The 26,034-nt window shown below is 40.1% G+C and overlaps 1 protein-coding gene across 1 annotated transcript; it reads left to right on the forward strand.

The window, feature by feature from the left end:
• The first annotated feature begins 10,259 nt into the window (after positions 1–10,259).
• Positions 10,260–25,306, forward strand: mylk3 (myosin light chain kinase 3). The gene is made up of 14 exons (XM_030794195.1): positions 10,260–10,817; positions 12,740–12,833; positions 13,286–13,622; positions 14,315–14,355; positions 14,899–15,261; positions 16,040–16,145; positions 18,081–18,174; positions 19,584–19,693; positions 20,601–20,742; positions 21,154–21,224; positions 21,994–22,122; positions 23,367–23,519; positions 24,605–24,740; positions 25,232–25,306. Exons 1-14 carry the CDS (start codon positions 10,260–10,262, stop codon positions 25,304–25,306), a joined length of 2,409 nt encoding a protein of 802 aa, XP_030650055.1.
• Positions 25,307–26,034: the final 728 nt, after the last annotated feature.

Consider the following 26,034-nt stretch of genomic DNA (forward strand, 5'->3'; position numbering starts at 1 on the left):
CGCCGTCTTTAGTTATACAACAGGTAGATTAAGTAGCTGGGGAAGAAAGAGGGATTGAGTTTGATTAACATGGCTTAGTTGTGATATCCATATTAAAATGTGAACAAAATACAGAAATCTTTTGTAATTTTATGTATGTTAAACTCTGTTTTAGACATGAATGTTTTAATGTGTTACAGCTCTCTAACACCTGTTTACAACCCATCTGTTTCCTCTGGAGACAGCTGTCTCTGCTCTCTCGGTCTCTTTCTCTTTCCTCATTCTCTCTGTGACCAGTTCGGCTCTATGGAACATTGTAAAAAGAGCAGAAGTGCTCTGTTCTTTTGCTGGTGCATTCATTGTATTCTGACTCCATCAGTAGGCATGGCACTCACTGAGCACAAACTAATTCAACAACAAGATATAATAACTGCACATGTTACTCTTTAGCATTTAGGTCATCTTTGTTACATTGTGTATTTAAGATATTCTTTGATCTGTGTGTACTCCCACCATAGAATAAGAGAAAAGCCTGTGCTTGTGTAATAAAGTACACTGTGTTGGATGTTGGCCTTAGTATCTAATATGTGACACATATAAGCAATTGATCTTGATAATATTTCTCTCTCTCTCTCTCACACACACGCACTCACACACACATACAGAAAGGCATTCTGTCTCTCTTTCTCTCTATGGGTATTCATAGCTGAGGGAAACCAGAGGAAAAACTGGGTGTGTTTGAACATGCAAAGCAGTCTCCTGGTGAACAGGCTTCTTGAAGAATGTTCAGTTGATGGTAGTGAGCTCTGTGGGTGGGAGTGTGTGTGTGTGTGTGTGTGTGTTCACCATTTGCCTGTGATCTATGACAACACAATGAAGGGAGGAGAAGAGAGATTAGGGTGAGCGAGAGGTGACAGGGCTCCTTTAGACATGGAAACCTACTATTATGCAAAGTGGTTTGAACAGAAATCTGTTCATACATTTGGAGTTTTAATACTATCTACAAAAGAAATATATGAGGATAAAGAATATGTTTAGCCAATTATGTTTGTTAAATAAAGATAGTCGGGATAATTAACATTTTTCCCCACATTTTTTTAATTCCAGAGAAAAAAAAAAATATTAGTCCGGGGGGTCTAAATTCACAATTGCGGGTATTACATAGCGAATGCCCATGCTCAGGCAACTCGTGTTAGCTGTGATAGGCTCACTGTGCAAATAATACTTCTGAGAAAGAAAAAAAAAAAAAACAGTCAAAAGTGAATTCTCGTTTGAGTTTGCACCAGATGCATTCTACTATATCCTGGATGATTCAGTGGTTTAAGTATTCTAAATGGTCTGTGTGTTCAGTCATTCTGACTCCGTTAAATTCAGCTGAAAACAGCACAGGGGACTTACACAGTTTCAATCAGGGGATTTCCCATCTGCTGGGTCTCAGGCATTGCACAGTTATGAATGGCACATTTACATCATTGCACTTTCAGTCGGATCGCTTTAAAATATTCTCATGGGCATGCATAACCATTCCTTTTCACAAGATGTCCCCTGTACAAAACGCATCAGGTTTCCATTATGCATGTCATTAAATTAATATCACACAGAGAATTTCTCAGAAGAGGGGTTTTAGTTGCTAAGAGACATACTGTACTTGTATCAGTATGTAAATGAGAGAAAATGTGTTCTAAAGGTTATTTACACGATAACACTTTTTCTATAACACAATATTAACTGGATCCATGGTGTGGTCGGTTGTTTCAAATTGGGCTTTATTAGCTAAGGCAAGCATAAGGTAGTCTTGCCAAAGACCTCAGGATGGAACATCTTGGCATAATATTACTCCGTGCCTAGAGGGAAGACGGACACACGTGCCCGCGCACGTACACGCACACACACACACACACACAGATTCCTGCTTTTATATCCAACACCACAGGAAATGGAAAGCATGAACAATAAGACAGAGAGAGAGAGAGAGAGAGAGAGAGAGAGTTTGTGTTTCATTCGAGATATTATTTAGTGTAAGGAAGTTGAAAATGTTCGTCTTGGTTTTAAGTGCTCTTTTTTCTTTTTCTTTTCTTCCCCCCCCACTGTACTATCATCTGACAGTGTAATTTCATGACCCATTTAAGATTAATCTTGGAGAGCTTAAAGCGGTCTCAAGAGAGATGTCTAGGACCAACTCACAGGTTCAGTTTACAAACCCTCTTTTCAAACCACTGACTATGATAGACAAGTCATTTATCAAACAGATATTTTTGGAACAAAAGGACCACCCAAATTCAGAATAAGTTAGACTAAACTTGTCTCACATTATTCCCTCAAGACATTATTAAGAATTCATTGCATAAGACATTCTTGAAAAGAGATTAGACATGCCTAGAACGTTTTCCTAATTTGGGCAGCTCTCTAATTTTCCCCAATTCCCCCCCTATTTACTTTTGGTTAATGTGAAATGAAGTTTTTGTTGTTGTTGTAATGTTTTATCCAGATTTCAGTTTGCCATTTATTTGTCTGATATGAGTCCCTAGACAGAAAATTGATCACAAAAATGTTTGATCCTTGAGTCCAAGTAAAATAACTAATGCAGTCAGAAATGAGAAACATCATATAATTATATTTTTGATCAAGTTAATCTGATGAAATATAGCTGTGTATCTATATTAAACATATGATATAGCGAGGTGACAGATTGTAATGTGTACCTGCTTATGACTGTATTATGTATACTTCAGATAGCATATATATTTGATGGAAATATTAATCTGTTTCTGAATAAGATCCTCAGGGGCATTCCTTAGGCAAAGCAATGTTCACAGTAACAGTCCATTAATTCCATGGTTATCTACACTCTCTCTCTCTCACACAGTGTTATTGTAGCTTAATTTGAAATGTTTGTTTCTATTTGTATGTGAATTTGTGCAATTGTGTGGCATGCATTTTTAAGTTGCCTTAGTTGTCCACAAGTTGCGCTGTTGTATTGTTTGCAAATTGTAATTTTTTTTGGGGGGGGGGGGCTACTGGACCACTAGGTGGCAGTCAAATAGCATTGCTCATCCATTTTTTCTTCCTTTTTTTTTTTTTGCTATTTCTCTATTTTGAGTGAAGGTGAACTGTGCCCTACTTATACTAACAAAAAAAATGCCTCACAACTATCAAAATAAATGTATCTACAGGATGCCACAAAATGATTTTGTTTTCCTGACTGTATGAGTGCTCGTTCAAGGAGGGGGAATTAATAATGAAAACGTCTGTATGGCGAGTATACAGAATGAAAATAGACTTTATTAAAGACTGTATATAACGATTACTTTGAGCTGTTGACAAAGGAGCCTCATTTGTTTCATATTTCTCATATCACTGAAAAAAAAAACTCTTTCCTTGAAAAAGCCAACTCTTTGATTCAGTCTACCACAGAGAACTGTGGGTGAACTTACTCTGAGGTTTTCAAAATAATTACTGTGACTGTTCAATGAAAGCAGCCAAAACCGCTTTCTTCTGAAAAGTACAATTTGTCATCAGAAATTTATGTCAACAACTATTCCATGTGCATCATAAATTCACTTTGTTTAAAATATTTCTAGCTGCAGTGCACAAATTAAGACAAGCTGAAGACTGAGAAGAATTGAGAATACCCCCAAACAGTGAAATTTGGTCCTTTACTAAGTTTCATCTGCACTTTTTTTTTTTTTTAAATCTTAATTTGTGTTCAGTCAAAAAGTTTACTTAAACTACGCTGGAGTACTGATGGGAAGACTGGATGGATCAATATGTTGGATTTGCTGATCTGCTGTTGGGGACACTTAAGGCCAGCCCCAGCTGAGCTTTTGAAAGTGCCTGCCTCTGTAATTATACTGGCTTGTAAATATCAGATGATCTGCCAGATTTAGCCATTAACTATGTGTGAGATTTTTCATATGGTGATCGGTGCAGGGGACATGGCCATCCTTTCTGTTGATCGTTTTCTCAGTTTGGGGATTCTGATACGTGTCAATGTACAATTGGATTTTATTCACAGAGAAAACGGAAAAAAAAGATGTATATGTTGTCCAGTCTTCTGCCTACTTTATGTGTTTCAGTAATCAAGATCAGGTTGAAAATTTGACCCTGTCTACACCAGTGTTCAGTCTCCATAATTTTCGTCGAGTTAATATTTATACATCCACCGACAGAACTTTGTAATGTCATGCTCAGAATAAACTAGAGAGTGATCATTCTGTTCATTTGTTTCAAGTAGTTGGCAACTGGTGGTATCACAACACAAAACAAAGGCAAAAAAAAAACCAAACAGTGAAAGTTGCTGAGTCATGATTGGTCTGTGATCTTGCCCTGACCACCTGTCCACAACATTTATCACAGCACTGCCGGATGATGGAACTCTCGCATTGTCATGACAATGGGACATTGTTATCTCTGGAGTGGGTGTTGTTTACTCTGACATCTGCTGTCACCTGCACAATAAGAAAAGAAAATTCTTTTCTTAAGGTTTAGAAGACAGATATGTTGAAATCTTTCTTCTTCCCTGAAGTCTTTGCATCGATGCCTGAGTAACAAATTCTGCGGGCCATAAATGAACGCAACGTTCCAAAAAAAAAGAACGTTTCTAAAAGTGCTTTGACAAAACTGGATATTCTTATTCTGACTTCCTCTATCTTGGGATTCCATGCAATTATAATCATTTCCATTATTGTCATCATCACTGAGCTCACCGTTACCATAGTGACCAGCCCAAAAGACAATGGGCCCAGTTATCTCCTTTTCGTCCTCGCGCCAAGAAATTTGTGCAGCAGGAAATGTCCCAAGTTGCCTTAGAGTGATCAGGTGTACCCACTTTTCCTGTCTACAGTTCCCCGCTTACAGAAGCCATTCACAAATGTCCTAAAAACACTGCTCTGAGAGGTGAAAACTCACTGGATAAGGTCTAGAGGGTGTGGCTGTGGTTTTCAAGCTCTCTGGAAAGCATAGAGAGATCCCCAAAATGGACAATGTGTCACCCCCACATCCCCAGCTACGCTCATGTAGGCCTTATGAGGAGTGGAGAAGAGGGCCGCAACTCGATGCCTCTGCATTTAAAGTGTGACTGACGCACAGTTACAGACTGTCCTCAACAAACGGAGTGTGTGTGTGTGTGGGCGGGGATCAGGTCCCTGGTGGTCTGATGCGGACACACACAAACATAACTCCCAGTTGTTACACAGGTATTACTTTCCCAGTGCAAGTAATGTAAATGCCCCTACCCAGCTTCTCTTTTTACGTTTTTTCTCTTCATCAAACTCCATCTCCTTTCGAGAGTGTTGAAATTTGTCATGGAACTTTGGTCTGTCCTGTCTCCTGAGAAAAGGTGGAGGAGAGTCCCCCCAGGCTTTCACTGGGGACAGTCCCCAAAACAAAAAGACAAATCTCTGCCCTATTAATAAAGACTCTCACATTTCCTGCATACCTCCACTAATCTCAGGCAGCTGCTATCTCTCCACAGGAAGTACTTTCTGGGCTCTACGCCGCGGTGAGGGGGCTCCGCTATCGGGAGGGGACGTGAGTGTACTCAGCTGGATAGGACAGAGTGGGTGGGGGGGGGGTGTGGTGTGATAAGGTAGAGTATGTTTCCAGGGGTGGCCAGTCCCCTCCAAAATGTATCAACAATTCCTTGGTACACAGCCTTCTAAGACACTTTATTCTTGAGGGAGTTGGAGTCTGAGAATGGACTAGGAGCTTGTCCCACTAACCCTCAAAGTAGACTAGGATGATGGGTACTTCACTGTATAGATCTCTGCTTCTCAGTACGGGAGGTTTCACCGTGTCTGACTACATACGCAAGTTCACGGTAAGCGGATCTATGTTTTTGCTCAGTTAAGGATGAGTCGAGTCGTTCCGAGGTTTGTCTCTGGCTGAGTTTCTTTGTTGCTTTTTTTCCGATTTTTTTTTTTTTTGTTGTTGTTGTTTGTTTGTTTGCTTTGTTTTTCAAGAAAAAGGGAATATAATTACTTCTCAGGCTAATAATACAAGGATTGTATTAGTTTATTTGAAAAAATGTTGCTATGTACTTAAACTGTTTCCTTGGGGACTGAACACTACTAGTGTACTAATTGGTTCCTCACAAGAAATTCATGAATCCAAATTAGTTGAAAATAATGAATCAGATGTTAGAGCTTAAAGAATTAGAGAGAGAGAGAGAGAGAGAGACTGATTCATAACCCCCCCTCTCACAGACAATCATAAACAATCATCACCAACAACATAAAAATTCATAAACAATCCCTCTTGTCAGTGGGTGCTCCTTTGTATTTATCCATTTAAAACAAAGCTTGTGTTATCCAATTGCATAAGAGATGGTCGAGGAACCTCTTTGTAATAAGCTGAAAGAACACATGAACAACATGATTATAGGTACCGATCCTTTTTTAGTCTTGCCAGGATGGGTTTTTCACTACAGACTCATTTTACTTTCTCTCCAGACAAGAAAAGACAGCGCATTTTAATTAATTCTAATATGTGCATCACCTCTGAACTAGGAGCCTGTCTTGTTGATTTTTAGTGTCAATATGTAGAATTAATAAGTGCAGTGCATTTCTGTTTGAATAATTGAAGGGATTTCAGAGAAAGCACTATATTCACTGTTCAATGCCGCACATAACTGGATTTGATAAGGAAATCTGAGGCATTTTAAAGCACAGATCATTGATTTCAGTTGAACTCTATTACTTACTCATTGACTCTCCCCTTTTCCCTCAAAAAGGAAAGGACACAAACATGATTAAAAGTTAGTTAACTTTCTTTTTTTAAAGCAAGCACTGACTAATTAGAAAAGGTATGGTGAGCATGGGGGAGTGAGCAAGCATGTAATAGGTCATACATGTTTAAAAGAGAACAGATGAGAAAATATGTTTCAGAAAGTGATAAAGTGACTGTGTCTGTGAAAGCGTCTGTATGTGGGGGTGATTATGATGTGGCCTCTCTCTCTCTCTCTCTCTCTCTCTCTCTCTCTCGACCCATTAAATCCTACAAGCTCTGTAGGTGAAGGCAGGGTAGGAAATTGAACAGGGAACAGAATCTATCAAGGCTGCTGTGTGTCCTTTGAAGTTATGGGACTCTGGATGTTCTGCCGAATCACGTATCTTTGTATAGACGGATCAGACTGTAAACTGAGACTACCACTTTAACACCGTCTTTACATAAACCAAGGCTAAACCACACTAAACCAGCCATGAACCTTCCATAATTGCCAAATCATATCTCCCACCCAGGTGCACCTTCTCTTGCCAATGAGATGACTGTTACGTAAATATATTTTTACCTCAGATACTCATCATTTTCCTTCATCTCCAGTTTGGCCTCACTTTAAACCACCAGCCTTATTTCTTGACATCCCGCTATCATTTAATTGCCAGGACTTTTATGTCCTCTTGACTCCCATTGGGTGACGACCCCACATTCAGACACAATGCCAAATTCTCAGTCATAATGCCTCAGTGTGTGTTATTGGCATCTTATCTGAATGCCAAAGGTCAGAGAGATTCTACTCCTAAATGCAATAAACACTTGCTGGAAATAAATTTCCAAACCTTTCCAGATGGACTGTCTCTGGTTCTGCCAAGGCCGACCTGTGCATAGACGACAGCATAGAAGATAAGGCTGTGTGATGAAGAAGAAAGAGCACAATGTGATTTTGCAGAGGCAGTTTTCACCCAAAATAATCACATTTATCCAGTATAGTCTGTGTCATTAAAAGTGAGAGAATTGCAAATATCCAGACATTTCAGAGAAATTATGTAACTCTGTCATGACATGTAAGAGGTCTAATGCAATTACATTAAGAATAACTTAAGTGTGCGCCACTGTGCTCTGGATGGTATCATGTAGATCCAGGAATGTGAAAACAATATGGAGACATTCTGTCGTGCTTATTCATCATTCACTGATCCCCACTTATCATTGCAGAACACATGTTCGGCTTGTATGGGCGGCACTTAGCATGACTGGCATTTGGAGGCTTTATTTGTTTGTTCACATACATCCGTGATTCAATGAACCTTACATTTCCATGTCAAAGTTTGCGTGAAGTTCAGTCACGGGCCTCATGCAACACCTCATCCAATGATCCTGCAGGTGTTAGCAGCTCCACTGTCAAGGGGGCAGCTTCAGATCATGTTACTCTCTGAAGTCAAATGGTCACCAGGTTTTCCTCTGGTCATCATACATGACCTTGTGCTCTTCAGAAACATGTTGTGTCTCTTTTTCCTGCTAAGAATCAGTCCATTGAATTGAATCTCATTGAATCTATTTAATTTATATATTTATTTTAATATTTTAATTTTTATTTATTTATTTATTTATTTTACTTTTGTAATGCTGGGGAAGTGCTCTTTGACATATCACTTAAACAAAATGCGAAGAATATATGACAACATAATGCTGTCAGATGAAAGAGATGTCAGAGGTTCCTCACTCTCTCTCTGTCTCTCTCTCTCTGTCCCTCCCTCTCCCTCCCTCTATTCATAGATTGCTTCATTGCATTCCTCAGTTTTGGCAGCAGCAGTGGAGCCAAGGAAATAAACTATTTATGAGCTTTTGTATTGCCAAACACATATTCACCAGGCCTCCAAACATGCTAACATGCTAATAGGCTAGCCATGCGCGATTAGCAAGTAAATTAAGTTGTTAATGATGCAGTATTTTATCTCTGTACTGACCAGAATGCCTAGCACCCCTTCCACCCCCCCCCCCCCCCCCAACCCCCCATTATGAGCACACAAACATCACAATACACACGCAAGCCTCCATGGAAAAGCCACAGCACTAAGCCACATTCCAACAACAGACAGAACCACAGTAGAACATTTCCATCACTGCTCCATTGCATAATATTGTCATCTATCATGTGGATGGTCTCTGGCACAGAATTAGGGCACAAAAGTCCTGTCCCATCTGGGAAGGATTTCTAAATAAAGTCCCTGGCTTACATTCTGCCCATAGTACAGGGCCTGAGGGACAACTCCATTAGGTGACTGTGTGAGGGCCTTTTGTGAAATAAATCTCTAAAGTCTCAAGGATTTAGACCTCCTGAAGTTTCTAAACGCACAGACTAACTGTTTGGCTAACTATCTGTCACAATGGTGTGATTCTGCTTATTTGTGTGGTATGGGGGCATGGCCTTTAAGCCAAGGAATGGTGCTAACCAAATGTTTTCTGCTTGTTCGCAGTTACATTGCTATTTTAATAATATTGCGTTTTCCCATTGATATCATGAATGCCTGACTGATGTCGGGTCATTTGTCACTTGTCAGAAAATGTGGGCAGACTCAAAATCATAAATCCTTATCTTAACTACCAATGAGCTGCCTTTTGTGGTGTATCTGAGATCTGAACATTTCTAGCAATGCAATGCAACTTTCCATAATTCAGAAGATAGAAGGGGGTAATGACCCCAAGCTGACTGTTAGGATACTTCTTATGTTTCCCCAAGCAACCAATCCACATACACCAATAAAGAGCTCAATCCCAGAAACTTCTTGCAGTGAGAGAGAGAGAGAGAGAGAGAGAGAGAGAGAGAGAGAGTACAGCATGACATTTATCATCATTCCGGAGTTATTTTTGTTAAAGTGTTGAAGTCAGCTAAAGTTAAGTCACGTTCCAGCCTGTGGGGAGGACATTGTTAACCCCCTGAAACAGAGGGAAATGAAGCTTCAGCCTCACAGGTAAACCTAACTGTAAAGTTTAAAAACACAGAAAGGTGACCACATTGAACAACAACCTTGCCAGTGTTCAACTCCACATATTTCTTTGTTGCGGCATATGGGTAGTCATTTCAAAAGGGCATTCTTTGCATGCCTACCTGTCAACAGCATCTGCTGAGGTGAATTTAAATGTTTTGGTGACGTCAAGAGTCCACTGGAACTTTGGCAGACACTGGGGCCTGCTAGGTCATATAAAAGCCCTTAGCCAGAGAGAGAGAGAGAGAGAGAGAAAGAGAGAGAGAGAGAGAGAGAGAGAGAGAGAGAGAGAGAGAGGAGGGGAGCACTGGAGGAAAAATAGAAGTGGCAAGATAAGATACTCCCATGGAGGTGTTTATTTAAGTGGTGTCATGTCTCTGGCACATTCTGACAACAGGGTTTGGCTGAGGTGCCTGTTTTGTGCGGAGAACACCAACACCTCAGAGAAGCTTGCAAAACAGCAGGAGGTGGACCAGCTAAACTAGACAAGTCTCTTATTCTTGTTACTCTGTGGCAGAGGGTTTTTCTCTAGCCCTTTTTTATTTCTCTGTTTTTCCTCGCCACTTATCTCTAACGATGAGTAACAAACAGACTCTGGCGACTTGTATTGCCAAGATGTATGATGGTGGGAGATTGGACAACACAGGAGCGTCCTCTGGGGCAGTCAAGAAACCTAGTAATTCTCTACTAAATAGCTTTAGCAGCGTGGAGACGAAACTGAACTTGTTGGAAGGAAGGGTTGAACAAATAGCTTGTACCCAGACTGAAATACTGCAAAGGCTGGACATGGTTTGCCGAGGCTTGGGGACGCTGGAGAAAGACTTTGGTCAATTTAGACAGAGTCTTCAGACGTCTAATACTCAGGGTACAAATCAGAGAGAGGGCGACGATCCAGCACTGCTATCAGAGGTCAGGGTCCTCTGTGGGGAGACGCTGGTTCTGCTTAAGGGCCTTAAACAGGATGGGCAGAAACAGAGGGAGAAAATCGAAAACATTGAGAGCTCTGTGTCAACTCTAGATAAAGTCTTGGGATATGTGGCGGAGGCTTTCCGTAATTCGAAGATTGTCGAATTCATTTTAAACGGCATAGTACCTTGGAGGAGGCAAGGCCTGCTGGACAATGTTGAAGAGGAGGTCAGTGAACACTTGTGCACACATATGCACATACACAAAGATATACACACACACACACACACACACACACTCTCACACACACACACAGAAAAAACATACACACACAGAAACTTTAGATTAGTTTCCAAGAAGAGCACTATCACAACAAAGTAGCGCATTCATTTTCTTTGAGTAGGTCAGCTCAGAATCAGTGCTTGAGTCATATCTTTTGTGCAAGAAGCTTCTGCATTTATTTCCTCACCTTCTGAAACACTATGACTAAAATAAGTTGGTCCTCTGATTTCAGATTGCTGGTTTAGGGCCAGAATACATTATACAGATATGGTTTTATACAGATATGGTGAAATGAATGCAATTTACTTATCAGTAGTGCAGGTGTGGAAATTCATTTACTGGCCAATGCGACATGTTATCTAAGTTTGATATTTTACCACTTGTAAGGTTTTATGGAGTTCCTATTTCAAATTCACCGACAGTTGTGGTGTCTGTTCGGAGAGGCCTTGTTGTGTGAAGGTATTTAACCTGGATGACTCATATGAGTGAGCAGCTGTCTGGACAACATTTGCTCAGCTGCTCAGTGAAGAAAACAAGCTAGTTGTTTCGTAAGACAAAACTTCCCATGAGGCAAATACAGCATTAAAAAAAACACAAAACAAACAAACCAAAAAGAAAGGCTTCATAGTATGTGTCAAAAGCACACAGTTTACTCTAACTTCAGAAATTCCATTAAAACTAAAACAACTGAATGATGTTTCAAATCTTGTGAAAATGTTATACCATACTCAGTTTCACTAATGTCATTGTCAGACTGGTGCATTTTTCATCAGATGACGTAAAATCCGTTAAACTGGAATATGAATAAAGAATGCCATTACAGGACCAAAACAGCGTCACCTCTCACACACTCTAGACCCATAACTCATTTCTGTCACACATGCCTCGGAGCAACAGATCCGCTTACAGACCAGCATGTCTGAGTTTGGTTAGTTTAGTCTCTGTGAAGGGGAGGCAAGGCCGTTATGCTCTAATTGCCAGATCTGTTTTCAGATGCCGGAGTTTCATTGTTAAGTGGGCAATACGACACCTTAACCGTTGAGCACCACAAAAGCAATGCAACTACAGCCTTACAACGAATGTCTAGAAATTTATCTCTGTATATGGTGATTTCCTAACCTTTTTCTTCTGATCTGTGTTTGTACTATGAAAGACTTACATTCAACAGGAAACATTTATTGGTTTGAAAACATCTTTGCTCAAATCACAGCTGTCTCAAGTATGTCACTGATTGTTGTCTGTTGGCTTTATATTGTACTGTAAGCTAAATTCTTTATCAATCCAACATAAAGTATATAACCTTTTCTGCACATTTACAGTGTATATTGAATTTTGTGCACTTATAGTGTGTCTTATGCTGGTGCGTCATGGATGAGGCCCTTGAAGGCTTGGCTTGGTTAGTGTTTGGTGTGTTAGTTGCTGTGTACCTCTCAATCTACATCCCTTTTTTTTAATCTTTCTGTCTGTTTTAAGGACATACTTCCAATATGAAACTTGGTCACTTTGTAAAAACAGGCTGAAGCACTTTTTCCCCCCTTCTCTGGTGTTTATAACAGCATGGCCTCTGTTTTCCAGTGTACTCTTTGTAAGGCCTTTTGAAGCTGTGGGTTAACTTTTTTTTTTTTTTTTGAGCAAATACAATGTGAAAGAGCACAAGGCTGGCAGTTTGAAATCATTACTTGTGTGGTTATGGTCTTCTTATAATGTAGTTAATTACTGGAACAAAAGAACAGGAGGAAGATGTTTTAAAGGTCACTAGTCCTTTTGGCAAGTTGAAATGAAAATGTGTTTTTGACATGCTCGCGATGAAATTCACTCATGCAAAAAAACCAAAAAACAAAAGACAAATTTGTTCTTTTCTCTCACAGAAAAATAAACCAGATGGCAATGATGCAAAGCTCAAAGTGGATGTTTGTCATCGTGAAATGCAAGTTCCAGAGGATGCCAACAAAACATTTACAGGTAAAATTGCATTAGAAGCTAACAACATCATATGAAAAATTCACAGTGATAACTCTGCTTATAAACCCCACCTTGAGGCATTCAGGCCTTTTTACATGACATTGCTCGAAGCATTTTGCAAATCACAAATTGTGAGATCATGTGCACTGGTATCTTGAAAACATCGTAAAATGGGATTCACAAGACACATTTGCCACTGTGTGTTTTGCACACAGCCAGTTTGCCAGCAATAAATGAACTCTAGTGATGTGTACATAATACACACCAGTGAATGTAGATTATAGAAACTCTTGAAATTTTGCCTAAAAATGGAACCCCTTAACTCCATCTTTGATTTAATTTTCAAAAATATGTAATGAAACAATTTCTCCTTAGCCCAAATCTCTAAATTTGGCTTAAATTGTTTCACCATGTCACTACTGCTCCACTTTGACTGTCCTCTCCCTACACAGACAAACCCCAGGCACAGGAGAAGAAGGTTCCAGAAGCTTCTGATGCACCTTCAGGCCTGTCCCAAACAGAGCTAGGTTATTCTGATCCACCATGCCCCGTCAGTGGAGGTGAGGGAACTGGCAAAGTCCAGCGGAAGGCTAAAGAGGTCACCCTAAAGAGCCGAGAGCCCACTAGGGTCCAGACCTTTGCCCCCAAAGCTGAGGGCGAGGCTGGGACTGCAGAGGTGCATGATGGTATGAAGTTAGAACATCAAAGCATAGCTGTGCAAGCAGTTGAGGAAGAGGCTGTTACTATGACAACAGATGTGGAGGAAGCAACAATTTCTGAGCCTGAGAGGTAAGATGTGTCAAACTACTACAGATAACTCGGACTCAGTGCAAGCATTTATCCTTTGTCTGGTGTCGGGACCTCACATCAGCTATCACTGTTTGAAGGTTTTGACATTTAATTGATTTAATCTGTACTACGGCTAGTATTGTAGGAATACTAACTCCAGTGGAATCTTGGTCACCTGCTAAGGCCACAGGGGCTCTGCATCTGAATTCAAAATTGAGGATTTTCATTATAGTATTTATACTTGTTGCTTTATATTGTCTTGTTGCTTCAAGAGAAATTTCACGTTCTCACCTGATTCACCCAGTCATTCTTCTTGGTTTGAAATACAGCTACCAACATCTATCTCAATGGAAATGAATTGATTTAACTGACAGCCACACGAAAGCACACACACTGTTACTATTCATCTGTCTTACACACTTTTTGTTTCAAGCACTCTCAAACATCCATTTACACGTAATTAAAATGGTACAGGTGAAGTACAGGAGTAAAGATATACCTGTAACTGAATACTATACAAATGACTGAATGCAAGCCTAGGCTAAATTAAAAAAAATATTGAAGTATTTCTCATTTCTCAGATCATATTGTCCAAGCTGAACAAAGACATATGCCTGCACTAAATTATAGAACTCGATACAGAAACAGAAGCGTTCATGAGACTTGATTAAAAATTGTGTTTTCATGGTCAGAGTTAATGGAGATAGAGAAGCAGCAGGCTCTCAGCACAATTGTAGAGAGATATGCTTTCATTTGATGTATTATTGTACATGCAGATGTTGCTGAGTAAAAAAGGACATTGTTCTGTCATATGAGAGGTTAATCTGAGCCATGTGAGGCTTCAGCCCCAAGGACATGGACAACAGTGGATTCATGTTACATCACATTTTCAAAAAATGTTTTCTTTTTTTAATCATTAAATGTTATTTTATGCAACAGCTGTACGCATTAAAACAAAACATTAAACTGCAGAACCTATATATTCAATTCAGTTCAATTCAATTCAATTCAATTCAGTCCAGGCTGACAGGATTTACTTTACCTCAGATCAGTTCAATGTCTCTCCGATCAGTTCAGATCAATTCAGGTTTGTATGATGCATATACATTGGACAATCGCCTTCTGAAAATCATTTGTATAAACAGGATAAACAAAACACTTTAACTCACATAAATGAACTAATTTTTTTTTTGTTGTTGAAAAAAAAAAAAAAAAATCAGGACTTCTGGTCAGATAGAAGACTCCCAGATCTGTGAGTTCCTATTTGAACCCTCAGTCCTAGAACATGATGAGCAGGAGAAGAAGGAAGAAGAAACAGATAAGCCGGAGCTTCCTTCCGAGGAAAACCTAAACAAAAAAGAGGAACTGAAGGAGGACATGCTTCTACAGAAAACAGTTTCTGTGGAAACTTCCATGGCAACAGCCCAGTCAGAGCAGGTTGGGGATGAATCAGACTCTCAATTAAGCCCCCAGAACATCAAATTCGAATCTGTGGACACAACTCAGGAAACCCCACAGAGCAGCTCTGACAGTGTCAAAGACAGCGCAGCCCTAAATCCCATGTCATCCACCTCTATGACGCCAAACTTAACTGCTGCTGCTCTGAGCAAAATGCCTGATGTACAGCTGCTTATCATTGGTGAGTATTTGCTACCACTCTGAGATGAAACAATTTTTTTTTTTTTTGTTAAATGTTCACATTTGAGCATGAATGGTTCAAAACCATTGGCCTCACAGCTTAATCTAGAAAAAAACATAACAGAGTGGCAGTGGCAGAGGCTAATTTTACAGCCGCAACACAACAAATTACAGATTATGTGACATTGAAAATATAAGGCAACATACTCAAGACTGTGTTCATTAATATAGAGCCTGGACTCTTAAACTGCGATTACATTCACAACAACTCACAGCCTGGAGTGCTTCATTGATTTTACAAAATGATTACAGTATTGTCAAAATGCTTCAATGTTGCTATTAATTGTACTGTCACTATTTCACAAAATTGTCATGCTGACAATGGAGATCATAATTCTATGGTGTTAACCCCTGACAGGTAGATAAATAGCTGTAGATAGATAGCTGACAGGTAGCCTCGGTAACCTTCGAATTAGTTAGCACAGCTGTGATTAAAATAAGGTTACCAGTGCATCATAGGTGTGACTTTGCTGGGGTTGAAGCATGGCTACAAGCCAGTTGGCCAATCAGCATTTTTGACTGGAACTATTTATTTTTTATAGTTTGATTGGAATTATTAATATTTGAAGTTAAGAATCGTATTGAGAAATACACCGTAAGGGCACCACTGAAAAAATTCTTTGTATCTTAATTTGCCCGTAAAACAGTTTACTATTTTGTATCCACTTATCTGGGAACACCAGCAATTTTCTCATCGTTCCATCTTTTTTTTTTTTTAGATGATTGTCCACCTCAGCCTGCTCCCTTTGAGCATCGTATTGTGAGTGCCAAACAGGTCCCCATGGGCTCCTATTATACTGTCAAACCCAATGAGCTTCTAGGCGGGTGAGTACAGCTCCTCTAAGTCTAATTCTAGGCCTGTGGAATAAACCTCTTGAACATCTGCATAGGACCTCTCACTGTTAATTAATCACAAAATGCCCAGTGAGTCACTCCTTTACCAGTTATACTGCTGTCCACCCAAACCCGATGAGATGGATAAAGCGATGTTCCATATTTAACAGTAGATACACTATGTGAGGTATGGCAATAGTTTGATCCAGGGAAGATGAAAATGTCAAGAAGGTTGCAAATGACTCATCTACTGTCAGTTCAATTTAACGCGCTGTAAATTGCCAGCTCCACTTTAAAAAGGGAATAATTCATTGTGTTATGAAGAGAATCATTTAAAATACCATTTCTGATTACACAGAGTGGAATGAAAATGACTCTTAAGGTGTCAGTCTCAATCTGCTCTTTCAGGGTGACATAAATTTGGGCTGATATTAGTCAGGGTCAAGTTCACTCTAATTGTTAAATTGTTGATTGAGTTCTGTTACCACTTGTCCGAATCCTTGTCAGATACAGGAAATATCTCTTACTGCAGTACAGATAAAACCACACTTTCAAGAAAATGACAAATGTCAAATGTTTTCATGCTTTATGCTAATCCACATTACTCTAAGGTGAACTGCTGAATTTTCAAGGTGTATATCAGTTGTAACTGGTAACTGGTAACTATAGGCTCAGTTTAACTTCATTGGCCCCATACATTCTACTGGTGCTGATGCTAACCATTAACATACAGGGTGTTGTGGAAACAACATGCGGATATAGGCTGTAACTTTGAAGTAACTAAATCACAATGATCAGCCTACATAGGTGAAGAATATTAATTACCCATATATGCCAACTACAAAAGAGATCTGATAGTGCACACTTTAATAGGTGAATTTCAAAAAGTGTTCAAAAGCAGTCAAACATTCAGTCAGCTCTTTTTCTGTGCTGGGAACTATTCCAGTACATAAACTATCCCAGTTTTAATGCATAATTTTTGATTTGGCATTGCTTCCAATGAATCGAATACAAACCTGGTCAAATTATCTCAAAAATGCAGATGCACATTTCTGAGTAGTACTGTCTAGGTTAGTCTGTGACAGAAATTTGAAGGGCAAAAGTCATGAAACCTTGGAAAGAACAGAGAACCAATTGCACGATAGAATGAACTATGCATTTTAGTCTCGCTGACCCCTACTGTTTTGCCTTAGTCTCTGCACCTTTTGTAAGAGTCGAGTCCTGGATATTTTTAACTCTTGGCTATCAGTGCAGTGTCAGCCTGGCATTTAACCAATTATGTCTGCTAACAATGGCCATGAAGATAAGGGCTGGAGTGAGGGCTAACTCGCCGCTATGCTCACAGATAAACAGGGGAACACTTGCAAAGGAGACTTGGGCAAGAGATAGCATGCGATGGTAGGGTGGTGGAGGGGGGGGGGGGGGGGTGGAGGTTGTGGCAGATAGCATATAGCAGTCAAGCAGGACAACTGGAATACAGAGATGAAGTTCATAATCCCCCCTTGCACCAGCCACCAATAAACGACAGCTCGTGTTTTTGGACACAGTGGGGACAGGAGGTTATTTTGGGCAGGTGCGGAGCAGATCCATTTGCTTTGGCCTTTATACAAATTCAGCAGCAGCCATCTTAGATTCTCACTATCTGACAGAGATAAACAAACAAACTCGGATAAAATGATATCTAGATGATCAGTTCCTCAGTGAAATGGTAAATATCAAATCTAGACCTTGCACAGGAGAAGGCAAGAGTACGTTCTAATGGACTGTGTGTGTGTGTGTGTGTGTGTGTGTGTGTGTGTGTGTGTGTGTGTGTGCATGTGTGTGTGTATTTGTGTGTGTGAGAGAGAGAGAGAGAGAGTTACTGTATTGGTTGTAACCACATGCTCTGATGGTGTGTGGTGTTTGTGTGTTTTTTGTACATTTCAGAGGGCGATTTGGTCAAGTCCATAAATGTGCAGAATTATCCTCTGGTCTTACACTGGCAGCCAAAATCATTAAAGTAAAAGGACTAAAAGAGAGGGTGCGTATCTTTTTATCTGCTCATCCTTTTAGCTCTTTCTCCATAAGCTGTTTGTTATTCCCTTCCTCTGAGTTTGATTTGTGAGAACGTTACCATAACAACATCCCAACCCCCTGCTGAGGACATGTTAAATTACTCCATTTGCTCAAAACACAAACTCACACAAATACACACACACACACACACACACACACACACACCTTACTTTGTCATGTGGATGAAGACACATATAGTATTTTCATCCATTTCAGCCATTTAATCTGTTATCTGTATTTCTCACAAGGAAACCTCTCCTGTTTATGTTTCTATCAAATCTCATCAACAAGCCATCAACAGTTCCTCTGCTCTCATAGCTAAAGCATTCGACAAGTTACTGTATTTATTTCTAATGATGGAGTTCATTCTAATAGCACAGTTATGTCATGTATTTTCAGCCTCTACTTTTACCTCCCTCTTTACCCAGTAACATGCAGAAGCCTCTAATGAGTACAGAGCCTCAAAACACTCACATTTACTCTTGGGAAATGGTTTGTAACTCTACAAAATCCAAGCAGTAGGAACAGGGGATTTGAAAGCATTTTCTTTGATAGTCCAAGTGTGTATTGTGTGTTCTGGATAAGTGGACAAGTTGATGATAAACAGCATAGCAGAAATGTGTGCATACTCTCTCTCTCTGTCTCTCTCTGTCTATCTGTCTGTCTCTCTCCCTCTCTCACTCTTTCACTCTCCCTCTCCCTCTCTCTCTCTCTTACACACATACATACACACACACACACACACACACACACACACACACTTACTTTTAACTTTTGAGAGACTCCTGTACAGTGGTGGCACGTACCCAGTGATGAGCTGTCTAAGGCTGCCTCCACTATCCATTTAAACTGAGAGAGGGAGAACCTTCCTAAACATGATAATTGACTGGATTTCCAGGGTCATAGGCAGAGGTGTGTATAAGAAGTCCCAGACCAACCATGGCAGGCAATTACTAGTCTGGCACAGAGTGTCAGTCTTCATCTTTTCAAACAGGTTTCAATGAAGGCTTTTCTCTATTCTCAAAAAAAAAAAAAAACCCTCATCCATGGCTTGATCACATCTGAAACTTTACATAATTCTCTGAAAATCAGAAAGCGCTTCTTTCTGTTTTAAATGAGTCCATTTTCTTCTCGCTATGCTTCTCCTGTTCTTTAAAAAATGCACATATTTTAAGCACAGTCGCCCTGTCGGTGAGTTTCGGTGTCTGAAAAGGAGTTAGACTGTTCTGACAGAGCCCCCCCCCCCCCCCCCCCCCCCCCAAAAAAAAAAACGACTCAATTTAACTCTGATTTTCCTTTTGCAGGGTTTTTTGACTTTGTCACTATTTTTCTCCCTCTCTCTCCCCCTCCTTCTCTTTCCCTACATGTCCTAAGGAGGAGGTGAAGAATGAGATTGGGGTGATGAACCAGCTAAATCACGTGAATCTGATTCAGCTGTACGATGCTTTTGAGTCTCGGACGAATCTTACCCTCATCATGGAGTAGTGAGTATTCCTACTTTTATTCAGTTAATGAATGAAACTGTCAACATATTTATGTTATGAAAGATGGTCTCCCCATCATTTTCAAAGCTGTCAAAATGAGTTAATTAATCTTTTGCAAGCTGTTTTTTTCATGTATTATCTCAAAAGGGCTTTGATTTTTTTTTTGGCGTTCCATCAAAGCATGGCATTCTCCTCTTACTACACATTTTTTTAAACAAAACATTGAAAGAAGCTGACAGTACCCGCCTACCCACATGCACCACTTAACACCAGAACACTGCATTGGAAGATTTAAGCCAACCTGTTTTACTAAAACAAATATCGTGTTTATTTAAACAAGCCGTGTTCTGATTAGAGTCCATTCAAAACACTCAAAAGATGTTAATTGCACCATTCAAAAAGCTTTTGAAAAGTAAAAGTGCATCAAGAACTGAATTTCATTGAGTTTTGAATTGACTGTACTCTGATATCAGAAATGGACAATAGATTCCTAAACTTAAATTACCTGACCCTCAGTTAGTTTCCCAGATAAAAATCTACTGAAAATGTAAGTTACTCCAGGACCTATCTGAGTCCTCTGGATCCTTTCTATGAGATCAACTCTGTTTGTCAGCATGCAGATCATATCTTATTACCAATATCTCTGAGGCTGAAGTTTCAGATGTGGTTTAACACCAGTCTGGACTTCAGCTGCAGTAAATCACCTTTTAAAGTGTTAGAGGAACTCCTATGCCAGTGAACAAATAGTGGACATTGTTCTGTGCCAAAACTTTTTCTATTCAAGAAATATTTTTGGCAGGGTATAATATTACTCTGTGAATTAAAAATGGATTTAATTACATGCAAACAGTGGGTCTAAACTCTCTCTCTCTCTCTCTCTCGATGTGCCTTGTCTGATTTTCCACAGCGTGGAGGGCGGTGAGTTGTTTGACCGCATCGTTGATGACAACTTCCAGCTGACCGAGCTAGATGCCATCGTCTTTACACGACAGATCTGTGAGGGGGTTCAGTACCTCCACCAGCAGTACATTCTCCATTTAGACCTGAAGGTAATGTTCTTTTTCTCTCTCTCTCTCTCTCTCTCTCTCTCTCTCTGAGATACACTCTAGCTTATCACTCCTAGCAGTGTCACGTACCCCTCGCCAATGCTCCTCCTTTAAATCACTCATTATGTCAGCATGAACAATCTGTCTGTCATGCCTGCGTTGAATGACATGACTGGAGCGGTATCTTGTGTTGGCTGCTCAAATCCAGTCATACATTAACAGAACAAGTTGTCAGGTGTGGTATGTGCTGTTTAAATGTTTTAAAATTTTGTCTTTGATGTATTCAGTATTCTCCTGACATTTTTTATTAATAGTACCATCATAAGTGTTACATGATGATGACGAAGATGATGATAATGATGATGATGACGACGATGATGATGATGATGATGATTCCTTTGATCTTTCTTTCAGCCTGAGAATATCCTCTGTGTCAATAGCACAGGGAACCAGATCAAGATCATTGATTTTGGACTTGCTAGAAAGTAAGTGACTTCATGTTCGTTAATGCATCTACAGACACATTACCATCACTGACAGTTCTTTGTCCTTTAGCCTTCTTAATATTCTCTCTCTTACTCATTCACTCCTTCCCTCCTACACATCCGTGATCCATACACTCTTTCATTCACACTGCTGATGTGTGTTTGTCATACTGTCCCACACTGGGTTTTGTTACCATGGCGACCCCCCCCCCCCCCTTCTTGCAGTGATTCACAGAAAGATTGACTGATGGAAAAGGAAGGGCAGGGTGGGGGACAGGCTGATTTCATTTTCTTGATAATATTTGATCTTTTCAGAACTGCATGCAGAAAGCCTGCCATGCCAAAAAGTTTTACAAAACACCCTGTCATTATGAATTATATTCATAATGATATAATCATGGTCTAGCCGTGGTCTAAAGGTTAGAGAACTGGGCCCGTGACCGGAGGGTTGCCAGTTCCCACTCCTGTGTGCCCTTGAGCAAGGCACTTAACCCCAATGCTCCCCAGGCGCAAGGAATGCTGCCCACTGCTCCTGCGTCTGGTGTGTGTGTTCACTACTGGTGTGTTAGATGGGTTAAATGCAGAGAACAAATTTGCTGCTCACTGTTCACAGTGTGTGTGTGCAATCACGGACATTTACATTTATATGCAAGGGATACAAATTCTTAAAACCGATTTTAAATTTTATCAGAAAGTATCCTCTAGCACTAAATGTAATGCACAGGGTGGTAGAAAGTCAGTATTCAACTTTTTGGCCATCTTTCTGTAGGTACAGACCCAGGGAGAAACTTAAGGTCAATTTCGGGACCCCAGAATTTCTGGCACCTGAAGTGGTCAACTATGACTTTGTGTCATTTCCTACAGACATGTGGAGTGTAGGAGTCATCACCTATATGCTGTGAGTCCCTACCTAGCCTGTCACTGTATCAACATCACAGACCACTAGAACACTTTACGCACATAAATCATTGTAAATCTATGTTTCTAAACTATTCCAAATAATTGTGCTACAGCACTGTAATATAATACCCATTATTAGATCACACACTACAATATCTGTATAAATGCTAATATATGTATATATTAATATAACATATATTATTTATATATATGTGTGTGTGTGTGTGTGTGTGGAGAGAAAGAGAGAGTAATAAGAGGAATCACAAGTCAAAGAAAGCTACCATGCAGGGTGTGATGATGAAAAGTGAAGAGAGGAGGGGAAATACAAACGTATTACACTGCTCCACTTTCTAAGAGATTCCTCTGCCAGGGGGAATGGTATATTATTGCTATGCTCTCAGATGATGGAAAGATGAAAAGAAAAATGCAAATATTGAGCCCATAGAAGCTGAACTTCAGAAAGCTCAGCTGAGAGTACCGCGCATCTTCATTATGAAAAGGCCACTGGACTCTGTCAGCAAGTTAAAAGCATCTCAAAACATTTTATGTGTTCCAACGCAACAACAAAGGCAGTTGTGCCTTTTTGTAGTCAATGTCCCCTTGACTCTACTCCACCTCCCTCCCACACACACACACACACACACACACACACACACACACACACGCACAAACAAAAAATAGACATCACGTTCCTCTTTAACTGTGTCTCCTCACACTGTTGCTTATGTTGTAAACATGCTATCATATCAAAAATTAACCTAGCCTCAAATGACCCTCTGCTATGCAAGCCTCAAAGGTGGTGCACTGATTCAATTAATGTTAATAACCTCACAGCTGTTGAAAAGGCCTCAGGAGAGCTAATTCCCACCCGGGATGTGAGTTTGACCTACTTCACACCACCTAGAGGCCCAAATACCTGTTACTATACGGGGCTCCAAAGTGTTAATTCAATTATTCTTGTCTATTTAACACGTTCATGTTTGGGTGTTGTGTGAGTGTCGTGTTGCCCTCATTTTAGAATGGATTCAAGCGTGACACTAACCAAAAGCAGTGCCCTGAGGGATGAAGCGCCATTGCTATGAAGTTAAATATTCATTGGAAATGAATGCCTTATAAAGACACAAAACGCAATGAGAAAAAACGTCGCATCTTGCCTTTCTTTTTATAGATACTGGAAAGCTCAAGAAATAAAAAGCATTCTGGGTTATGTTCTCATAAAGTGCTTTTGCCTTTGAATTTCAGTCTGAGTGGGCTTTCTCCATTCCTGGGTGACAGTGACACAGAGACTATGAACAACATTATTCATGGAAACTGGGACTTTGATGCTGAGTCATTTGAGAACGTATCAGAGGAGGCCAAAGACTTCATCTCCAGACTGCTCATCCCTGCCAAATGGTATTCCTTCATTTGAACTCTTTAGTACCAGTTCTACACTTTCTTGCCTTAACCCCCCCCCCCCCCCCCGTCTCTCTCTCCATCTCTTTGGAATCAAATCCAACTGACAGCCCCTGATGAAATGGGGCTTTTTTATTTACAGAGAAACAGGATGCACGCTGTGTTATTAACAGCGACAACAAAGGGAGAAATTATTCAATAAAGGAAAACGAAAAAAGGGATCCAGTGGACACGCAATGCAGAGGTTTGACATATAAGGGTGTATTTTAGGGTCTGCAGACGTCACGGTACTAAAGACAGATGCCTGCTCCCACGCTGAGCCTGTTTATTGCTCAGCTGGCATGAGACAATAGCAGGCTGCCACAGCAGGTGTCGAAGGGTGGGCACAGAGCTGACATGTGGCACCATTCTGCCCCGCTTGAGCGTGGTGTCATTGTTAATGATCAAGTAATCTGTGAAAGAGTGCACTTAATGACGCACCAGACACCCACGTAACCCGCTCTCTCCCTTCGCCATGCCTGCAGCGTAACCCGTTAACCAATGACAAACACACACACCCTGCTTAAACATACGTACACCAGGATATCAAAGCTTTTAGCTGATGACTGCTAATGGGATGTCCGTGTTCGGCTGCATTGCGTGTTCTTTAAAATGTTACAACGATTTTAGTGCAGTGACTGCTCTTTGAACAGTGGACCACTGCTCATATAAAATCTAATGGTAATGTAGGGTGCAGTTTTGTTTTTTTTTGTTTTTTTTATTCCTGTGCAACCTTTTTTCTCTCTATGAGAATTAATCTAATAAATGTGTTCTTTGTGTTCTTAGGTATCATCCCTCTCTTATAGAGAAACTGTTGCCATGTGACTATCAGAACTCCCTGTTCCACTGTAGTTTTATTATAGCTTTTGAGTGTTCATTTTTAGTGGTTTTGAACTCAGATGTATTAAGCTACTCTACTGCTACCATTGTTGATTTACTATATAAAGCACTCTTTGTATTCGAGGCAGATTTTGTGGCGTACACTTGATTATTGATCTTGGGCATGTCACGAAGGCTTTTGTCTTTGTGTCTATGCTCAATTGCAGCAGTCGACTGAGTGCATCTGGATGTATGAAACACAGTTGGCTGAACAACCTGGAGGAGAAAGCTAAGAGGCAAAAGGTACGGCTTAAGTCCCAATTACGGCTGCAGCGTTATCTGGCTGCCCACCGGCAATGGAAGGTAAGAAGAATGGGGCATCTAGTTCATTCTGGCATGTTACATAACACGAACACATATTGGACCAGTTCTGTCTGAACCAGACTATGTATAGTCCTCATCTTAAAGGTAGAATGCTTTAAAAATATATTGTGCTTTTTGTTGTTGAACAATGCTGACCTTAGATACTTAACCCATTTGACTTCACTAACTGGAATCAGGTCAGCAGAAGGTAGGTCAGTCAAGTTAAGTGAACAAAACAAAACAAAACAAAGCAGAACAAAACAAAACAAAACAACACACGCGCACACACACACGCGCGCACACACACACACACACACACACACACACACACACACACACACACACATATATATATATATATATATATATATATATATATATATATATATATATACACACAGTTCAAAAGAATCATGACTTTGTATGTTTGATTTGTTTTCTATCAAACAAATCTCCAGTCTGCTGACTAATCAGTCTGTTTGTTATTGCAGAAACATTTCAATGTAGTTGCTGCAGCAAACAGGCTGAAGAGGTTTCAGAAGAACAGATCGATCAGCATGGCATAGCACGGGTAGTGCCAGAGATCAGCCAGGGACTGACAAGAAGATGCTGTCATCTCTCATTCTCTGTGCTGTCTGTACTGTCACCTTACTGACACACTGAGGACTCACTCCAAGATAGCACATCATACGGAGATTACAAGACATGCATCCAAGTGTGTCTAACAGTGCTGAAAGACACTGAGTGATTGGGCGGGGGGTTGTTTTTGTTTTTTGTTGTTGTCTTTTTTTTTTTTTTTTACTGTACAGTGCAAAAATATTTGAACTTTGCTTTTGATTTTTATTGAGTTACTGTGTGTGATGCATGTTTATTTCTCTGGAGCAGGTTTTCAACAGAGACACTTTGTTCTCAGTGGAAATGTTTTGGATTTGGTTTGGTTGGTTCAGATCATTTTGACATTAGAGGATCTACACTGAAGAAGGACTGATTGCTTTTTAGACTAAGGCACCTTGCTTGCAATACAAATGTACATAACTAAACTGCTTGTATTTATCTTGCTTTACCGAAGGTCTTGTTTAGCAGTTGAATGATGCAACATATGTGTGCTTTTTGAGGTGCATCAACACTATATTCTCCCTTCTATGAAGGTATGTTTGTTATCCTTGTCCCAAAACTCAGCTTTACTTAGCTCAAACTTAGCTCAATTTTTCACCCTGTCAGATTCTGACATTACTGGATACCTGAAAACCAGCTGGTTGATACAAACAACACGTCTAAGTGCAATGACCTTGAT

This window comes from Chanos chanos, chromosome 2, assembly GCF_902362185.1.
Source record: "Chanos chanos chromosome 2, fChaCha1.1, whole genome shotgun sequence".
Lineage (NCBI taxonomy): Eukaryota > Metazoa > Chordata > Actinopteri > Gonorynchiformes > Chanidae > Chanos > Chanos chanos.